This window comes from Coturnix japonica, chromosome 17 (assembly GCF_001577835.2).
Source record: "Coturnix japonica isolate 7356 chromosome 17, Coturnix japonica 2.1, whole genome shotgun sequence".
In the NCBI taxonomy this organism is placed as follows: domain Eukaryota; kingdom Metazoa; phylum Chordata; class Aves; order Galliformes; family Phasianidae; genus Coturnix; species Coturnix japonica.
Window position 1 is genome coordinate 3,916,911 of NC_029532.1, and position 18,931 is coordinate 3,935,841.

Consider the following 18,931-nt stretch of genomic DNA (forward strand, 5'->3'; position numbering starts at 1 on the left):
CTGTCAGACTGCCCCTCTGCTGCCATCTGTCACAGGGCAATAGAATTGGGTTAATGTTTGGAAGGTTCCAACATCCCACACATAGCAAGGAGCCCAAAGGGTCCTATAGCACATTGTACAAACACAGATAAGTCCAAGCAATTCTGCACTGCACAAAATCTCATCAAAAGTACAGAAATACACAGAGATTGAGCAGGCTGTTGTGTGCAGTTTGCCATGTTGCCATTCAGTGTTTCTACTGCTGCAACAAATGCAAAGTGATCTCTAATGAGCAGGTTTCTTATCTTCTCTAAGAGATCTTCTTTATATCCTTTAGGAGACTGAATGGTACGGGGATGTAATGGAATGAACTACAAACGTAGATGGTTTGTTGAACGTTTTGTTAGTGTTCATGTAGGGTTCTGATCCTGGTCTAACTTAAAGAAAAAAGCAAGAAGATGACAAAGCAGAGCCCCAAAAGGCATGAATGTGTCTCTCTGCGGAAAAGCGTGAAAACAATGGTACCCATTACATGCTGGGTTTGGAACTCCGTGCAGCATAAGCCTATTGAAATATATATTTGTAAGCGGGAGTGGTGGGGAGGGAGGGTGCATCGGAATGAGGCCTGGAGCTGAAATGCTGTCGTAAAGGCAGTAGGAGGAGAGAAAAGGCTCTAAACTGGCTGCTGTCCTCATATTTAAAACGGTCCGGAAACATCTTCATGCCAAATGTCACACCTTTGGATCCTGTTTTTCTTTTGTCTTTAGTTTTCCATTTAAGCAATTCAAACTTTTCCTATTTATGTTACCGATCTATCAAAACTGTGTTATCTAAAGGCTTTTTGATTTTGCTCTACTCTATCCTGACAAACTCCTGCTCATTCAGCCTTTATATATTGTACTTTTAATAACCAATACGACTGCATCAGTACTGAAAAAAAAAAAGGAAAAAAAAAAAAGAATCCCACACAACAGATTTCTCAGCATCACCAAGGCCTGAGAGAACTTGCTGCAGTGACAGGAGGCAATTTATAAGGAATTAACTCTGACAGTCACTTTATACAGCTGATTTTCAAAGATCTGGGCACCAAAGAAGTGTTAATGAGGGTACTGAGGCTTCATAATTAATTATATTAGCATCTCTTTGTTGCTCTTTAGAACAGTAGTGCCTGGTTGACATTTCAATGGGAATCTGGTAGTATTCTTTGTTATTATTATCCAGGAGTACAGTTATACCTTAGCTCCCAGAGGGCAACGTTGCATGTAAATGCCTCTGTGAATTGCGAGAGTCTTTGGATCTCAGTAAAAGCCCTTGAAGGAGACCCTGCTGGATACTGAATGGATGTCAGTAAAATTTCTCTACTCTGGAGTCTCTCTTCAGATAGGGATTCTCCTCCCCTTTCATTTCCCCCTTCCCCCTTCCTTTCCACTGTGCCGCTCCTTCTCACAAGGCTTAAGAACGACACTTTCTGAATCTTTAGTTCCAAACCTTTAAAGGAAGGAATACTGACCTGAACGAAACAGTGAACAGAGAATAGAACGGGCCTCAGAAAATAGGGAATATTTTTCACACGCTTGAGTTTTCATTGCAATAAAACCAGCACTGCCAGAAGGAATCCCAGAAGTGGTGAGTCAGATAATAGATGTACGGCTGTGGTGGGAGGGAAATGGTCTCTACTTTGTTTTACACCCTCCTCAGCTTTCTTTGTAAAGGCAGATGAAATGATTTTCCAGTCGTGCCACTGCAAAAGCAAACATAGAGTTGAAAGGTTGTTTCCTTTGTGTGTTTTCGAGAGTCATTAGTTTTGAATCCAAAGGGGAAGGATGACTTTTTGGCCATGATGTCAAATTCTACTCTGAAAACTTCCACTGTACCACCTGAAGTTCTCTTCTTTAGTCCATCGATTGCCCACTTGCTTGTGTTAATCTAAACAGAACTAACAATAGTGTGTTTTTTTCACACCAGCAGCCTTGCCGTGCTAAGGGCACGCTTTGACAGACACATCTTCTAAGTCAGTGGGATCGATGCAACCTGTTCCTCACCCTTTCCCCATTCATTCCTGTCGTTATGTGACCTTGTCTCTCGTGGCATCTTCTTTGAGCATCTGCAGCAGGGAACAGATCAGGGTCTGAGTTAAAAATAAATGTTTTTTTTCTGAGGATTATTTTTTAATTGAAATCAGGTTCCCAATTCAGTTTAACATGAGGCTGCACAAGAAACAGCACTGGCACAATCCAAGGCCAGCACGATGGGGAAGAGAGGAGGAATGTAGTGGGGGGGGGAATGTATAAGCAGGACCTTCTAGTAGAAAAATGAATTAAACAACGTCCTCAAAGACTTCAGATCCTTCCAAGCCAAAGCCACCTCTTTGCTTTGTGCTCAGACAGCACCTTGTGCAAGGGGACGGCAGTCTCAGAGCTCTTGGGACTCTCAGAGCCATTGTAATACCAACAAATAATGAGCGTTCCTACAGACTGACACAATTAACCAAATTCCACTTGCAGATCTTCATTGTTGGCAACTTGAGCAGCATTTTATGTAGCTGAAGCTGAAGCTTAGCTCTGTTCCTATGTTCTGTCTCTGGCTCTAATGAGGGATAGCTGGATAACTCCAGCATTTAGTCAATCAATACAAGAATTACTTTTCTCACAGAGTTTTTATATTTAGGTAGGTTTTTTTAAGAGCTTTGACATTCTCAGATGAAAAGAATAATGTGCACAATGTATTGTTATAGCAAAAACCGTATATGGCATCTCTAGGTATTTTCTTCCTTTTTATTTCACCTCTTCTGTCAGTGCACTCGTACAGAAAGCTCAGGATGTGTTGTGAATGTCTGAATAACACCAACCTGAGATGGAAGGATCGTAAATAACACATTCACTCTTCACTGTAAATTGAAAATTGGCCATAACGTACTGGAAAGCAAATATTTGTGGATTCTGTTTGTGGAAGAGGTGTGTGAATCTGAACTTCCCCATAAGTGGAGAAGCGAGAGGTGATTCTCTGAAGGGAAACTACAGGAGAACCAAGTATGGTTTTGTGAGTCCTCAGCATTGCTGCATCCCTTCTGCTTAGATATCCTAAACCTTTGATTCAGCTTTCATACAAGTTTAATGGTTGGCAACCCTGCCCACATCAGGGAGTTGGACTAGATGATCTTTGAGGTTTCCTTCCAACCCACACCATTCTATTATTTGAGTACATTTGATCCAGATCTACTGTGTCTATTTAGGACTCTATCTAGGAATGGATCTTGTGCCCCAGCTACAAGGAAATTAGTCTTCCTCTGGACAGAGCAGAAAGCAAAGGCAAATAGCTCCTTCCTCTGTTTATTATTTCAGGGCCTTCTACACTAAAGCATGGCTGGCACAGCTAGTCCAAGTAACTCCTAGTATTAATATTGCAGCATTTCAGTCTGAAAGTCCTTATTAATGACTGACTGTTCTACCTAGGAATACCTCCTCTGAGTGGTCACTTTGTCCAACAGCTTCTGTTCAAAGCTTTCATTACACACGAGTGTGTGTAGTAGAAGAGCCCTAAACACAAATATCAAACTGTCTGGAAGAGGTATTAATTAACGATCAGATTATCAGAGACTCTTCATTTCACACTTCCTAATGTAACTTTAAGAGAATCTTCCAATAAGCGTTTTCCCCTTACCTTCTGGAAGGAACAGATCATTTCAGCTCCCTGCACTACTCACAACTCTTCACCTCATGTGAAAGAAAGGAACAAAACATTCATAAGCACTCACAGATCTGAAGAGCTCTACATCTCGTGTTCACAAGTGTCTCAGGTTTCATTGACTTCAAATGTTGATTTATATTGACGTTGTTTTTATATATACATATATTTTGGCTGCCTTTTTGTCTCTAGTGTCTCGGAATGAGAAAAAGTGTTACATGACCATCCAGCTCTTCCTAGATTACAGGCGAGCACTCCGGTTAAAAACATTGGTACATGAAAGAGTGACTACATCTAATGGGAATGTGGCCAAAAATTAAGGGAATAAAAAAACCCCAACAGAATCATCGGATTTATTCAATTATGTGACATTACTCACTGTGTTGTCTGTGCTACTGAAGCACCATCCTGCTTCAAAGGCAGCATTTAATCCGGCTGTATTTTCATCTGAGGGCTCTGACTGCAACAACTGCGAGGACACGTGGAAGATTCTTCCATCATTATCTAAGCACTCGGTGCTAATGTGAGCGCAGGCTGGGAAGGTCTGTGGCAAGTGGAGATGAATAAACAGTTGGAGGGGAGGTATTTGACTGTTTAATATATGTGCCAAACTGTCTTTCCAGGGTCATGGAGACTCGGCAGTTCCTGGGGGCTGTCAAACTGATTACACGCAGCAAACCAGCCGGTGTGCCTCTGCCTGCTGCTTAGAGTAAGCACTGATATGTCAGTCAGACTTTACTATCAAGTACGAGCTTATGTGCGTTTCAGATGTCGTTCAGCCTTCAACTCGTTGCTGTATTCAGTCATTTAAAGCTTTCATACACTCTTAAAAAAAAAAAGTTGCCTTGCACTGCTGGGGGGATCTTTGTTCTGAATACAGAGCGTGAGCATGCAGGGCTTCAGTGGCAGAGCAGGCTCCCAGTGTAGATGTACAGCTGTAAAGTGTTTGGTGGTAACATGATCCTTGTTTTCTATTTCTATACCATAATTTCTGTGAGATTCTTCTAAATGGAGGGCTATAAACATGTTAAGTTGCTATTAATCACGCTGACTGGCATGATTTTATGTATGCCCATTCTGTATAGCTGGAATACTTAGCTGGAAATTTATCCTCCATTTTTTTCACACATCATTACATTGTATTTGTGAGGATTTAGCACATTTTCTGGCTTCATTTGCCAAATCAAGGGTCCGTGTTTAATAGGTACAGCTGATGTTACAAAAACCAGGCACGATTACCAGTTATGTCTCTGTCTGATAGTAACGTATCTATCTAAAGAAAGAAATACTGGGAGATCAGAACTCCTGCATCAAAGAGGAGACTGTCTTTCTGAATAGGCCCTGTTTATTCCATTCGTGATAACAACAAGCAACTACCACTGCAGACTATGTAAACTGTAAGGCTATCAATCACTATCAGGTGCTGCCAGCACCCCCCAGACGTTCATCTATACACAGAGGAAAACAAACATGAGTTTTCTTCACTTATCTGGGAGCCACTGCCACCCTGCAGGCTGTGAAGATCTCACTCCTTTATGTGACAACACGGAAGGACTCGTGCACTCAGCTGGGAGGACAGCACAGACGGTCTTGCAACTTCAACCATAGAACCTGAAGTTCAGAGAAGCGCAGGAACACAAACTGTAACACCAATGGAAAAAAGCTGCTTGTGATACAGGCAGCAGAGCTACTTGGACGGGGTCATTTAGGAAAAAGTGTTACTTTTCTATTATACTTGATGTAATATATACATCTATAGGAGAAGGGGAGGGAAGGAGGACACCGTATCCTCCATATCTCGTGTTTCACCCTATTGTAACTGTACATTTTAACCCCTCAACTGTTATTCAAAGACCGAAACTGCCTTAGGTGTTAATTATAGATAATGAGAAACATTAGATAGCAGTGAAGGGAAGTGACTGAATATTTATCAATTACAAAACAAGTTCTTCTAAGTGGGCTGTTTGTTTCTAGTGTTATCATGAAATTAAGCATAGTCTTATGTCTGAACATCGTATCTAACTTCTGGAAAACCTCCTGTAATAGCAGATAGCTCAAGTAACGAGGCTTTCTATCACCTAGATGCCATTTTCCTTCCTTTCTAATGAAACTACATGGGCTTTAGGATCCCTACCGAGAGGAGCAGTTTCAGACGGGGCTGAGAATTGTGCTGCTTGCTTTTTCACAGATACTTGAGTCATGTTCCTCCTGAGCACACATGTTGACAATGCAGCAAGAACAAACAGCAAATCAATTCAGCAGCAACAGCCACTGGGTGCTCTGCTCCCATCCTTCCTTCTCAACAACTGCTCTAACTCAGTGGCTTCGTTTTATTCCATTACGTCTCTATAAAGCAATGAAGAGAGAGCAGGGAAAGCATCGTTCTGTGAGCTGCTGTCAAACTGTTTGAGCCCAGCCCCAGAAGGATGGAAGCACCTGTTGGTGGGAGACCTGTTATGAATTATACCCAAAAGTCAGACTGCAGCTGAACTGAAAGTAAAGTTCTCCTTTGAAAAGCAGAATAGACAGGCTGTAAAAACAACCGGTCAGCTTGGGTGAAAGGGTATGTATACATCATTGGAACTGACAGATCAGATTGCTTCAGCAATACAGGCTGCTTGATGTGTGGAAGAAGTAGTAGGGAGTAAGCACGTGTCCCTCTGATCGTCACAGAACTGGCTTTCAGTTACACAGCCTACGTTCTCAAACTGTGGACCCTGAAAGACCAATCTAGAACAGAATAGTATGTTACAAGTGATAAAAGGGGGGAAAAGGCAAACATACATTGTTGCATAGAGAAGAGATTAAATGAAAACAGAAGAAAGAAAATCATGCTGCACACCTGAGCTTACCTTTACCTTGTCTGAATGTGAAACATCCATATTAATCAATCCTGGGAGACACGGACAGAGCACGAGAGCAGCTTTGTTGCTGTGCTGGGCATCAGGAAGGCCTTGAGAGCACCCTCTGGAGAAGTCGTCGATCATCTTGCATTAAGCTGTGATGCTTTGTTGCTTTGTCTGGCACAGATGGCAGCTCCCCTCCTGTCTGCATAGGGAAGCACAGTGCAAACCGTGGTTGTGCCACAGTTGTGGGTGACAGTGGGAGCAGACAGAGCTGGCAGGAAGTGACAGCGAGGAACACAAAGGAGAAAACCTTGGGGTTTGGAAGCAACAGCTGTGAGTGGGAACTGGGATTATAGGGGGGCTCTGAGGAGGCAGGAGCTGATCCAGGCCTCGTTGGCTGAGCACACTGTAAGGGCAACTGGAGGAGGTGGCAAAGGAAGGGAAAGTGAGGCAGGGAGAATGTGAGAATGTGGTGTGACTGGAAAGCAAACCACAAAGGGCAAGTTCCTGCTTCATCAAAGCTGTGTCTGTTTCTTAGCTTGATCTGCATCATAATATTCATTTGCTAGCGATAAGCTGCATTTTTGGTAGAAAAGAGGAGCTCAGCTGTTACTTCAAGAGCAAAACGGGGCTCCGTGTAGCTGTGAGGCTGCTCTGAGCTCTTCCACAACAGGTGGAAAGGGACACAAAGGGTTATTTAAAGGCCGCTTCCCTGCTTGCAGCGGCAGGTGTGCTGGCAGGCGCTGGGGCTCAGTGACCTTCTGGGGCTGCGCTCCCACTGCAATGGAGTGGGCTGGATGTGACTGACAGGGCCCGTGTGTCCTCGGGACGGAACGTCTGAGCTGCTCTGAGTCATGTTCCAGCTACAGGCACAGGGGCAGCCATGTGTGAGCGCCGTCCGTCCTGCAGTGCAGGAGGGGCCGGGCCAGCAGGGCCAGCTCAATGTATTGAGGCTGCTCGTGGAGCCGCGTGTGACACCACGGCTCGCACACGGAGCTCACCCAGCGCCTCGGGACGCGGATCCAACCGCCACACACGGCGCCTCACACGGGGCGGGGGCGGCGCTGAGGGGACAGACACGGCCGGGTTGAGGAGCCGGGCTGAGGAGACGCGCTTCGATCGCGGCGCTCACGGTGAAGGCGCGCGGCCACGTGCGCCGGGTGACGGCAGCGGCGGCGCGCACGCATGCGCAGCCCGCCCCCGGCCGCTCCTCACACACACACACACCTGATCGCGCCGCCGCCCTTGTCGCCCCCTTTCCTCCCTCTCTCCCTTCCTTCCCTTCCTTCCCTCCCTCTCCTCCTCCTCCTCCTCCTCCCGCTCAGTGTCTCCGCTCCGACCCCGCCTCAGCCGATCGCGCTGCGCCCAATGTCCGCCCGGCGTGCGGCGCTCAGCGGGGCGGGGCCGGGGCGGGGCCTGTGTGCGGCTGCGCCCTGTGCCGCCCGCGGCGGGAGGCGGACTCTGCGCATGCGCGCGGCGGCGCGCTCGTCCTCTGTCTGGGAGCGGAGCGGACCGCGCATGCGCCTTTCGCCGCCCGCCGCACAGCGCCCGGCAGGGGCCTCGGTGCGCATGCGCCATGCGGCCTACGTCCCCCCCGTGCCCCGGAGGGGGGGTTGCTGCGCATGCGCCCCGCGCCGCCCGCCCCTCGGCAGCAGCAGCAGGAGGCGATTGTGGCTGCGGGCAGCGCGAGGCGTTGGGAGCAACGCTGCGCCCCCTGTGAAACGGGAGCGCCAGGACCGGGCGGAGGAGGCGGCGGCGGCGGAGGAGGAGGAGGGCGGCACAGCGGCAGCACAGCGGCACAGCGCACAGCGGCAGCAGGAGGAGTCTGCGCGCGGCCCCCCCTCCCTCAGCCCCGCTACAGCCCCCTCCCTCCCTGCGCGCTCCGCTCCGCACCATCACCATGTCGGCGCCGGCGGCCAAAGTCAGTAAGAAGGAGCTCAACTCCAACCACGATGGGGCCGACGAGACCTCAGGTGAGGCCGCGCCGGGGGCGGGCGGGGAATGGCGGCTCCGGCTCGTACCGCGCCGCACCGACCGCCATTTTCCCCAGCACACGGGCCGCGGCCGGGCCGGAGGCGGGAAGAGCGCGGGGCCGGCCGGGCGGATGTGCAGGCCCCGGCGGCGGCAGGAGGCGGCAGAGGAGCCATGTTAGCGCCCTTTTGTCTCCGCTCCCGGCCCGGCCTCCTTCCCCACGGGCGCAGGCGGGGCCGGCCGGGGGGCGCTGCGGCCTCGGCGGAGCGGCGGGACCCCCCCGCCCCCCCCCCCCGCCCCCGCCCCCCCCTCCCTTTGCAGCTCTCCCCTCCCTCCCGTAGCACCATCCGCGGCTCCTCATTGTGCTCCGCCGCCATGATGCTCGGCCGCCTCCCGCTCTCGGCGCCGCCGCCGCCGCGTGGTGCCGCTCCGCCGCGCGGGGATGGAGCGACGGGGCCACGCGGTTGCGGGCCGAGCGAACCGCCCGCGCCGACCCACGTGCGGAGGCTCCGCGCTGCTGCAGGTCCCCGCCGCGCCGCGGGTTGGTTTCCTCCGTTCTCCGCCGCCGCTGTTAGGGCGCAGCGCTCCGCTTCCTCCCGGCCCGCCGCACGCTGCGCTCACACACGTGCTGTGCTCCCCGCGGCCTGTTCGAGCTGAGCCGGGCGGGACGCGCTCAACGCGCCGGCCCCTGCCCGCAGCCGGTCATTCATCACCGGGTGCGATGGGGGAACGGGCGGCACTGAACAGAGCCGGTGTCCGAGGGGACGGAGCGATGAGAAATGAGCCGACCGAGCGTGACCTCGGAGCCGTGTCCTCGTGACTCGCCCATCGCTGTGCTGTGTGGGTTTTAGAAGGCACAGCGCTCCTACTTGGGCTATTTCCAGCGATATTTCGGTCTCTTCCGAATTACTGAATGCACGTTCCTTGAAATCCATTGCTCTTAGGCTTGCAGCTCCTTAGTGAAATTGTTAGTATTCTCTCCTGGTTCACTTACTACCTCCACTGATTCCTAAAAGCACATTGAGGAATTAGAGCTGTGATTTTTGGAGGTGAACTCGTAAGGAGTCCCATTTGTGGGCACTTGTTGGCACTGCAGCCACAGCTCACCATAAAGTAGGTGAAACTGAAAGGCCTGGTAGTGCTCAAGGCACCAGGTAGGAATCGCTGTGTTTGTGCTGTAGGTCACTGGAAAAGATTCCTCAGGTTCAAGAATTGAGGGATTTTGATGCATTTTCATTTATTTTTCAGAAAAAGAGCAACAGGAAGCAATTGAACACATTGATGAAGTACAGAATGAAATAGACAGGTAAACACTACAAAGCTTTCGTTTTTCTTTAGCAGAAAGTGATTTCAAAGACTAAAAACATTGCATGAAGTGCTTGGCAGTGGTTCCCAGTCCCTTCAGATTCCCCCATGGGTTCTGGTGTGTTCTGACCTGACCGGGTGTGTAACAGTTATTGCTGTATGACCAACATGTGGAAGTACCTCCACTTCTTGGTTACCAGTTTTTCACTGGTAATACACAACTTGAGTCTGTATTTCTAAATCCACTGTGATAGTTTAGAGGTTTATTACTTGCTGCTTGTTCACGCGTGTGCCGTTTTGCAGAAGTATTCTCATACTTTTAAGCAGTGAGATTGAAAAGATACTGTTACTGTAAGTAGTTTTATCCTGCAGTTGTGTGTTTGTAGCTAGAAAACTTCACTGAAATCTTAGTTTAACTTCCCCAGGCATTGGGGGGCTCTGTCACTATTTGGGTCCCATCTGCATGCACACCATCCTGCCAAGAGTGCAGGTGATTAGTGAGGCTTGGGCTGTGTGGAACAGTTGTGGTTTTAGGGCTCTGTCTTTTATGAAGCCAATTAAGTGTTCTGTCTTAAGACTCTGCTGATGTGGGGTTGCTTTGCTATAGTCCTGCTTACCTGCCCTGAAATTATACATGGCAGGTGATGGTGTTATGCAGCACACATCAACAGGTGTCTTGCCTATGAAACATGTAAGGCATCAAATACTACTTTGTGTTGCGTAAATAAGGGTCTGCCTCTTATGTAATGCTGCAAAACATAAAATGTGCTTAGAATGCTTGATTAAGATGTGTGTGATTGCTTATGGCAGTGTGTTTCTTACCAGGTTTGAGCCTCTGTTTTATGTTTGAGCTCCTGACTACTCTAATTAAGCCCGTTCAGTTTGCTGCTAACTACTGGTGATGCATCTTTAAGTTTTCTCTTGTAAGGTTAGCTTGGCTCTTTGTATTACAGACTGAATGAACAAGCCAGTGAGGAAATCTTGAAAGTAGAACAGAAATACAACAAACTCCGCCAACCATTCTTCCAGAAGAGGTCAGAATTGATCGCCAAAATCCCAAATTTCTGGGTAACAACATTTGTCAACCACCCGCAAGGTATATTGCTCGTAGCCCTCTGTTTCCATACATTCAATGCTTCCTTGTAATGTGAGGCTCTTGTAGTTCTGAGTGTTTTCTAGCAGTTCATGCACTTACACAGAAGCCCGCTTCATATGCAAACACTTCCTTTTGTCACAGGGCATGTTTTATACGCTTTTTGGCTCTTGCATTTGTTGACCAAAGGAACATGTTGGTCACTAGAATTCCGTGGCAATTTTCTTCCTGTATTTTAAATGACCAGTTTCATACTTTCCTCAAATGATCGGCCCCTTTAAAGAAAATACAGCTGCTAATAGTCTGCTCTCTGGCTTCTGAATCAAAAAATGGGCCACAACAAGTTGGCTCAAACGTGTTGCTTTTCAGATTGTATGCAGTGTAAATTTCCTTTATTTCATGTTCATGACATACGTTTAATAGCTTTGTTAACCTGGTATTCCTAATTCTACCTTAGTATCTGCACTGCTGGGAGAAGAAGATGAAGAGGCACTGCATTATTTGACCAGAGTTGAGGTGACAGAATTTGAAGACATCAAATCAGGTTACAGAATAGATTTTGTAAGTACTTGGAATCTTCCTTTGCTTGTTACTTTTTGAGTGTAGTTGTGGATGGGGTTGTAGTTGGTAACTTAATCTATTCAGTTGTCTATTTAGTCCCAGATTTGACTTGGCACGATATGATCACGATCTGGGAGTTGTAATTCTTTGCTTTCAACTCTGCAGTATTTTGATGAGAATCCATACTTCGAAAATAAAGTTCTCTCCAAAGAGTTCCACCTGAATGAAAGCGGAGACCCATCTTCAAAATCAACTGAGATCAAATGGAAATCTGGAAAGGTGCGTATCTGTGTCTGAGAGAGGAACTGCTGCTGTGATACCATCATTTGCATTTGTGTTCCTTTGACTTCTTTTCAGAACTGCAGCTGTCTCTTCCTCTTTTCATCCCTTTCCCTCTTTTCTATGACATGTAGTTCATGCTTTGCAACACTTGCCTGGAGATACGTAGGTAACTCTCCATCCTGTACAGTAGCTTGACTGAGCTGTTGTACGGAAATTACAGTTTTAATATGAAGTAGCTGAATGGCCTTTAAGATACACCATAGCATTGATGTGAACTTTGGTATAGTTCTTCATTTAAATAATATCAGCCTATAAATGTTAGGATTCTATCAAGAAAACAGACATTGGAAGTTTTGAGTTACCTTATAACCCAAGAAAGAACGGGTTAAATCCAAGATAGTTGCATTTTTTTCAAACTTAGGAATCAGGTTGTTGCAAACTTAGGAAGCTTCTGGGCTGATGTACTGGATGGATGTTCTTGTGACCATACGTTTCAGTGGTGTGTGCGTTTTTATTTGCTTACCACAAAGAATGTCCTGAAGGCTTCAAAGCAGAGCGTGTTAAGATAAGAACACCAAGCAGGTCTGCATCTCAGTGTTAAGTTAGACAGCTTTGAAGTGTGGAGACTGAACTTAAGCTGTGTGTTTATGTGGTAGTTGTAGCATTGAGCTGCAATCACAGCAACTCTAGAGCACTATTTAGCTATTATAAGTTTGGTATTTCAGTAAACACTTGTTTACTTCCCATGACAGGGAGGCATAAAGGAAGTGCACGTTCTCGTGTATCTGCAGTGTGTCAGTGGAAGTCATTAGAAGAAGCGAGTAGTCTTGCTGCTGAGTGGTACCTTTTGCTATGAATCCCGATGGTTCCAAACGTTTATTTCAAGATTTTTTCCCTGAAAGATTGATTGAATGACATATTTAGGTTGTTTAGACAAGCATGTTTCTACCTGGTGCTCATGTTTTTACTTTTTTTGGGGGGGAAGAAGGGAGGGGAACACACACAAAAGTGTAAAAATGTATTTAGAGAACTTCTTAATTTTGTTTTCAGGATCTGACAAAACGTTCAAGCCAGACACAGAACAAAGCCAGTAGGAAGAGGCAGCATGAAGAGCCAGAAAGTTTCTTTACCTGGTTCACTGACCACTCTGATGCAGGTGCAGATGAACTAGGGGAGGTCATCAAGGATGACATCTGGCCAAATCCATTACAGTACTACTTGGTAAGGATAGTGCTGTGCTGTACTTCAATACCCGCAGAAGCGCTGTGCGGGTAAAAGTGAATTTGATCATTGTAGTTATTGTATGTGTCTTAAAGGTTCCTGATATGGATGATGAAGAAGGGGAGGGAGAGGAAGATGATGATGATGATGAAGAGGAAGAAGGATTGGAGGATATTGATGAAGAAGGAGATGAAGATGAGGGAGAAGAAGATGAAGATGATGATGAGGGAGAGGAAGGAGAGGTGAGCACTCAGCTTTTACCTGTTCCCTCTCTTTGATCTATGGAAATCAAATCAGTTCAAAAGAGGGACTTGTGAGAATATTGAGCCATTGATATAAAGGTAGTTTTCTGTACAGACACTGACAAAGTTTTAGGAGAGAAGCAGGACTATTACTGCTTTCACTTACAGTATTTCAGTGTTGTGGTAAGTACGTTTGTGTATCTGAGTGTGCAATAAACTAGTTTGAGTGAACCTGCAAGGAAAGCGCTCTGGATGAATTAGATATTAGTATCTGCTCTAGCTTAATCAAATCATTAATTAGCGAGCATTACAGCAAAACTTTACTTGTAAATAGCTTTTGTTGATGCATCCAGTTCTGTAACTCTCTTGCCTGTTGGTTCATTTTGGCTTATTGGCATCTTAGCTGAGGCTCTTGGTTGAGTTGAGGAATTAAGTTTTGCTTAGAGCGAGTGGGGTTCTGGAGACAGCACTCAGGGTGTTGGGAGGTTGAAACTGACTGCTTGATTCTGGCAGGAGGAACATTGTGAGTACCAGGCACTGTATGCTGAGAAATGGGCAGCAACTTAGAACATTAGAGTCTGAAAGTTGCAGAATTTTGCTCTTCTGATTTGAAAAGGAAACAGCAAAGAATAAATAATTCACTTTCTAACTAATGAATGTTAGTGATTGTAAGTCACGGTAACTTCTTCAGAACTGTTCTTTCAGTGGGAAGCAGCACTTTTCAGTGCTGCCTCACTTCTGTGTAGATACGTAACTCACAAGTGTCACTGTTAGTGAAGAGGGACAGATGATCACACAAGTGCTATGAGTAATGCTGCAGGACTGTGGGCTCTAGGGTAGCAAAACATTGTGGTTACTGCATTTGAAAGTTCATGCTATCTGGAGTTTGGAGATCAGATTTTTTTAATTGTTGTTTATCTTTCAACAGGAGGATGAAGGAGAAGATGACTAATTGAACACTGATGGATTCCAAATTCCCTTTTTACCTTTTTAATTTTTCTCCAGTCCCTGGGAGCAAGTTGCTGTCTTTTTTTTCTTGTGCTCAGTCTCCTTGTTCTCTTGAGGTCTCTTTTTCTCTCCTCTACACCATGGTTCACAATTTAATTTGGGGAAAATACCTTGAGCAGAACGCAGTGGAGAAGAATCTACCGGTTTCTGTTTCAAGTTCATTTTTATCCCTTTCTGTCTCAAAACAAAAAAACTGTTTATGGAATCAACACACCATATTCTGTGGGAAAAAAGAAAACCTTCTGCTCCCTTCACTCTGCTGGAAGCTGAAGAGTGCTAGGCCCCTGTGTAGTAGTGCATAGAATCTAGCTTTTTTCCTTCTTTCTCTGTATATTGGGCTCAGAGATTACACTGTGTCTCTATGTGAATATGGACAGTTAGCATTTACCAACATGTATCTGTCTACTTTCTCTTGTTTAAAAAAAAAAAGAAAAAGCTAAAAAAAAAATAAAAATAAAAAAATGGGGTTATAGAAGGTCAGCCTGGGGTGGGTTTCGGATGTGTGGGTGGGGTAAGTGGGCATTTTGACAACATGGCTTCTTCTCCTTTGGCATGTTTAATTGTGATGTTTAACAAACATCCTTGCAGTTTAAGATGACACTTTTAAAATAAAATCTTCTCCTAATGATGACTTTGAGCCCTGCCACTTGATGGAGAATCAGCAGAACCTGTAGGATCTTATTTGGAATTGACATTCTCTATTGTAATTTTGTTCTTGTTTATTTTTAAATTCTTTTTCTTTTTGTTTGTTTTGGTTTCTTTTTTTTTTGTTGTTGTTGTTTTGTTTTTTTGGGGTTGGTTTTTTTTTTTTGGGTTTTTTTTTGGGTTTTTTTGTTTTGTTTCACTGGAAAGGAAAGAAAGATGCTCAGTTTTAAACGTTAAAGTGTACAAGTTGCTTTGTTACAATAAAACTAAATGTGTACACAAAGGGACTGGTTGGTCTTCACTGAAAGAAACAGTTGTAATATTCTGTTTTGGACCTGCACGTAGTTTCGTGGTATTTTTGGGGGCGTTTGGTCAGTGTTTCTGTAGTGCAATGCAACCCTGTGGTTCCGTGGACTGATAAGCAGTTCGTTTAGGTTCCGTTATGGCAGTACTTGGGAAATGCTCCATCTGGCAGTTACTGCTGTGCACTCCGTTTCTTGAATTATGTGGCAGCCATAAGCTGAGGCTGTAGTGCGGATGTATGTCTTGTGTGAAGATCAAGTGTATGTTCACGTTCTGCAAAACAAAGAAGCACTTGACTCGGCTGTTCTAGTAGGAACTTGGAGTGATGTACCTCCAGTAGATGGGTTTGCATGAGAAGACCGTGCAAACTCAGAGTAAAAAGATGGATGTGCTCTAGGAAGATTTGTTGTGGTTCTGGATATTCTGTTGAGGTGAAAATAAATAGTGCAAGGAAACTCTTTGGGTTACTTGAGTTAGCAAGATTCCTTGGAGCTTTTGTATAAAGAAGCTGCTGCTTACTGCTTTCTCTCCTTGGTAGCAGCATGTAAATATGCTTTAGAGACACTTCCCCCCCAACATGTTAAGAGATTGTGTTTGAATGGCTTGTAATGATTTCACATAGAGGTTGTTGGTATTTCACAAAGTGTAATGAAAGTTGTTTTAACATGCTGTGCTTTTGAAATATTTAAAGGATTGTATTAGCTAATCTGAAATTCAAACAGCTAGATCTCTTTGGATGTGTAGAGGAGACTGTCTTCTGGGAAGACTTGCTCTTATATTCTCTGATTCCTTTTCCTCTCAGAATTTGCTGTAATCAAATTCTGCTTTTTTTTTTCTTTTTAATGCTAAAGAATACGCTTAGCAGAGCAAGATTCATCTCTGCTTGAGACATGCCCAGATAACATAGGAAAGGGGAGAGCATTCTATAAGCGTTGGGTCCATCTCGGATTCAGTCTGGTTACCGGAGGCAACACAACATCCCGTCTGCATGCGATCAGTGCAAAACAAGACCATCTACCTTATTCCATCTCAACAAAAGCTTCTGCTCAGGTCTTGCTGCTTGCAAAGCAAATGAAAATGTTCGCTGTCAAGGTTTTTTTGTAATCTAGAGAGAAAACAAATGAAAATTAAGAAGGCTGTACTTTGTTAGATTCCTTTTTGCTATAAGATAGAAGTCCAGCGCCTGTTGGTGGTGACGGGTTGATGTGCTATTATTACTTGCCCTGATGCCTCACAAATGTTAATTTTTATGTCATCCTAATTGATTGTAGATCTTTAAGGGAAGAATCTAGCTAGTCTTCATTTAATGCTTTGTGGGGGGAAAACACAACTGTGCCATTGTTGCTATCGTGTCTGTTACTATCAGAAAACCTCCAAGAACTGTTCTGAAAAGTCAAAATGCCGTGAGCAGGAAATGGAAAGTGGATATTCAAATGCTTCTTTCAAGGTTTCCTTATCCATTTACACGTGGATTTTACAGGATGACAAAACATTCTTGCTGCTGTTCTGATGCTGGTTTTCCTGTGAAACAGAAGGGTTTGCTGCTGGCAACAGCTGAAGAGTAAAGTGATGTACAGAAAAAGTAAACCATATTGAAGTGTAATCTTAAATACTGTTTTTTAACTATAGAAGTGAATAGGGATTAACACCAACACTGAAGAAATACTGCAGGTGGGCATCGTGTGCTCTGACTGTTGGTGTGATGTCTAATTTGACTGAATATAAGTAACGGGTGCCCATTTTTACTTGATTTAATCTGTATGCATTCAAAAAAATAAGCATTTAGAGGTAATGTCCACCTTGGATAGGAATGGGAGATTAATTTCTATGAAGCATCTGTATCTCTTGTTAATTCTCCAGTGCTGCTTGAGCTCCTCACATGCAGTTGATCCTACTGAGTGAAACTTGTCACAGGTGGAAGCTGAATTTAGGCTTTTATGGCTTGAATTTCCAGGGTTAAAATGTGAAATTGGTGGCAATTTAAAGTTACTGTACTTAAATGACTTAAACGACTTGAAGGTTATTTTAAGCTTGAAATTTAATTGCTATAAAATGGAATCTTTTGTCTGTAATTTCTAGTGCCAAACGAAAGCAAATGTGTGTAAATAGTCAGGTTTTTTAACATGTATGCTTATCCATAGTTGTCAATACAGGTTTTGTCCCTGTAAAAACAAGCGTTATCTGAATCGATTTCTCAGTCCTTCATGCCATTTGTTTGAACCTGTAAGCTTCTCTCTGTACCACTTCAAAACAGGTGCATATTGGTAGCACTTTGTTTTATCTGATGCTGTTCTTGAATTTTGAAGCCATGTCTTATATTTTTTTTCCTTTTTTTTCCAAAAGAAAACCTGAAATCACTTCTGATGTACCTTCAAGCTATCCTTCTATTGGAAGGAATTAAAGTACCTTGAACTGTAACTTGATGTTACCATTTCTAAGAGTCTTCTTCAAAAGAATCAGCTATTAGTCCCAATCTGTTGTTGGGTGGAGGTTGTATGCTCACTAATATGGACTGCAGGTGCCCAGTGTGGTAAAGGTGTGGAAACAAGTGACCCTTGAACAAGAAGCTTGCTTTAGTAGGGGAGCAAATCTTTGCTTAATCTCTTGCTCTCCTTCTCCTCAATTAAAATAGAATTTTCTAAGGCTTTTCTTTTGATCCCACATCTGAGTGACTGTGCTGCTCCATACACAGGGATTGTCCACCGCACCTATGAAACTCCAAAGCCAACTAATTCATCTTTTCCCTTCCTAGTATTCCCACTGAATGAAGAGTCTAATTAAAATCATTCCTTAAATGCTAAATAGAGCCTGGCCCACGTTACAAATAGCGAGCGGGTTCCAGAAGGGTTTATATTAATCTAATACACTCGCTTTATTAACAACAGGAGCACCTTCAAAGGCTTTATGGAAGTCTAAGGTTTCATTAATTCAACTTGATTAAGCTACATTTAAATTCTACATTTTCTGGTGATTTCCTTATACTAATTATTCACATGTAGACTATTTACAAAGGGCTTATTGTAGGAAAAAAACGGCTCTAATTAAATAAAAGGAAAGCATTCTGTTTATTAGCCTATTTCTAAGTATGTATGCGGGAATACAACCAACTCAGGATGACTCCAGGGCTGAAGAAACACATTAGTGCAAAATTAATACACGGTGCTGCTGAGGAGGGACCTGAGGGGAGGTTTGTGCCACCTGAAGGCAGTGATGGAGCATCTCACTCGATGGGAAGCCTATGATACACCAATCAAACCTATGATACACCAATCGAGCCTATGATACACCGCATGTCAGCTCTGCGTGGCACTGAGGCAGCACTGGCAGTTCTGTGGTGATGCCGATGGATTCGGGTTGCTTTTGTCCCAGATATTCAGCGCTGTCTCCGTCCTGCCCCGCAGAGGGGCATCTCTACAGAGCAAAAGTTGGCCGCAGACAGATGGGCATCGTCTCCTTTCCAGGGCAGCATCATCCCTAGAGGAGAGCCGTAGATTGCCCTACATGCGAACTAGAAACTAGAACCAGCACAACCAACAGCGCCCGGTTTCAGCCCGATGTCCCGAACTGAGCACGGCCCGAGCTGAGTTCCGTCCCGGTGTCCCCTTAACGCCACTTTACCACAGCATCCCGGTGCCGGTACCCGCTGTGGGTTGGATTTACCTCGGTCTCCTCAGTATCCGACGGCCGCTCCTCTCCTTCCCGCCGCCATCCCGGCCGTTCCCTCAGGGCGGCGGCGAAGCGCCGAGCTCAGCCCGGGACTTGGAGGACGATCTGCGCTCCCTGGGGGCCGC

General features: G+C 45.2%; 1 protein-coding gene and 1 long non-coding RNA gene across 2 annotated transcripts; one reads left to right on the top strand and one right to left on the bottom strand.

The window, feature by feature from the left end:
* Window positions 1-8,138: 8,138 nt before the first annotated feature.
* SET (SET nuclear proto-oncogene) lies at window positions 8,139-15,120 on the top strand. Its single transcript, XM_015878928.2, has 8 exons — window positions 8,139-8,482; window positions 9,729-9,786; window positions 10,739-10,881; window positions 11,336-11,439; window positions 11,605-11,718; window positions 12,772-12,942; window positions 13,038-13,184; window positions 14,113-15,120. Exons 1-8 carry the CDS (start codon window positions 8,410-8,412, stop codon window positions 14,134-14,136), a joined length of 834 nt encoding a protein of 277 aa, XP_015734414.1. The 5' UTR covers window positions 8,139-8,409; the 3' UTR covers window positions 14,137-15,120.
* On the bottom strand, window positions 15,016-18,912 carry LOC107321736. The gene is made up of 2 exons (XR_001558659.2): window positions 18,801-18,912; window positions 15,016-18,614 (listed from the first exon to the last, which is right to left on the bottom strand). It is a non-coding gene; the product is annotated as an uncharacterized LOC107321736 (long non-coding RNA).
* Between the last annotated feature and the right edge of the window lie 19 nt (window positions 18,913-18,931).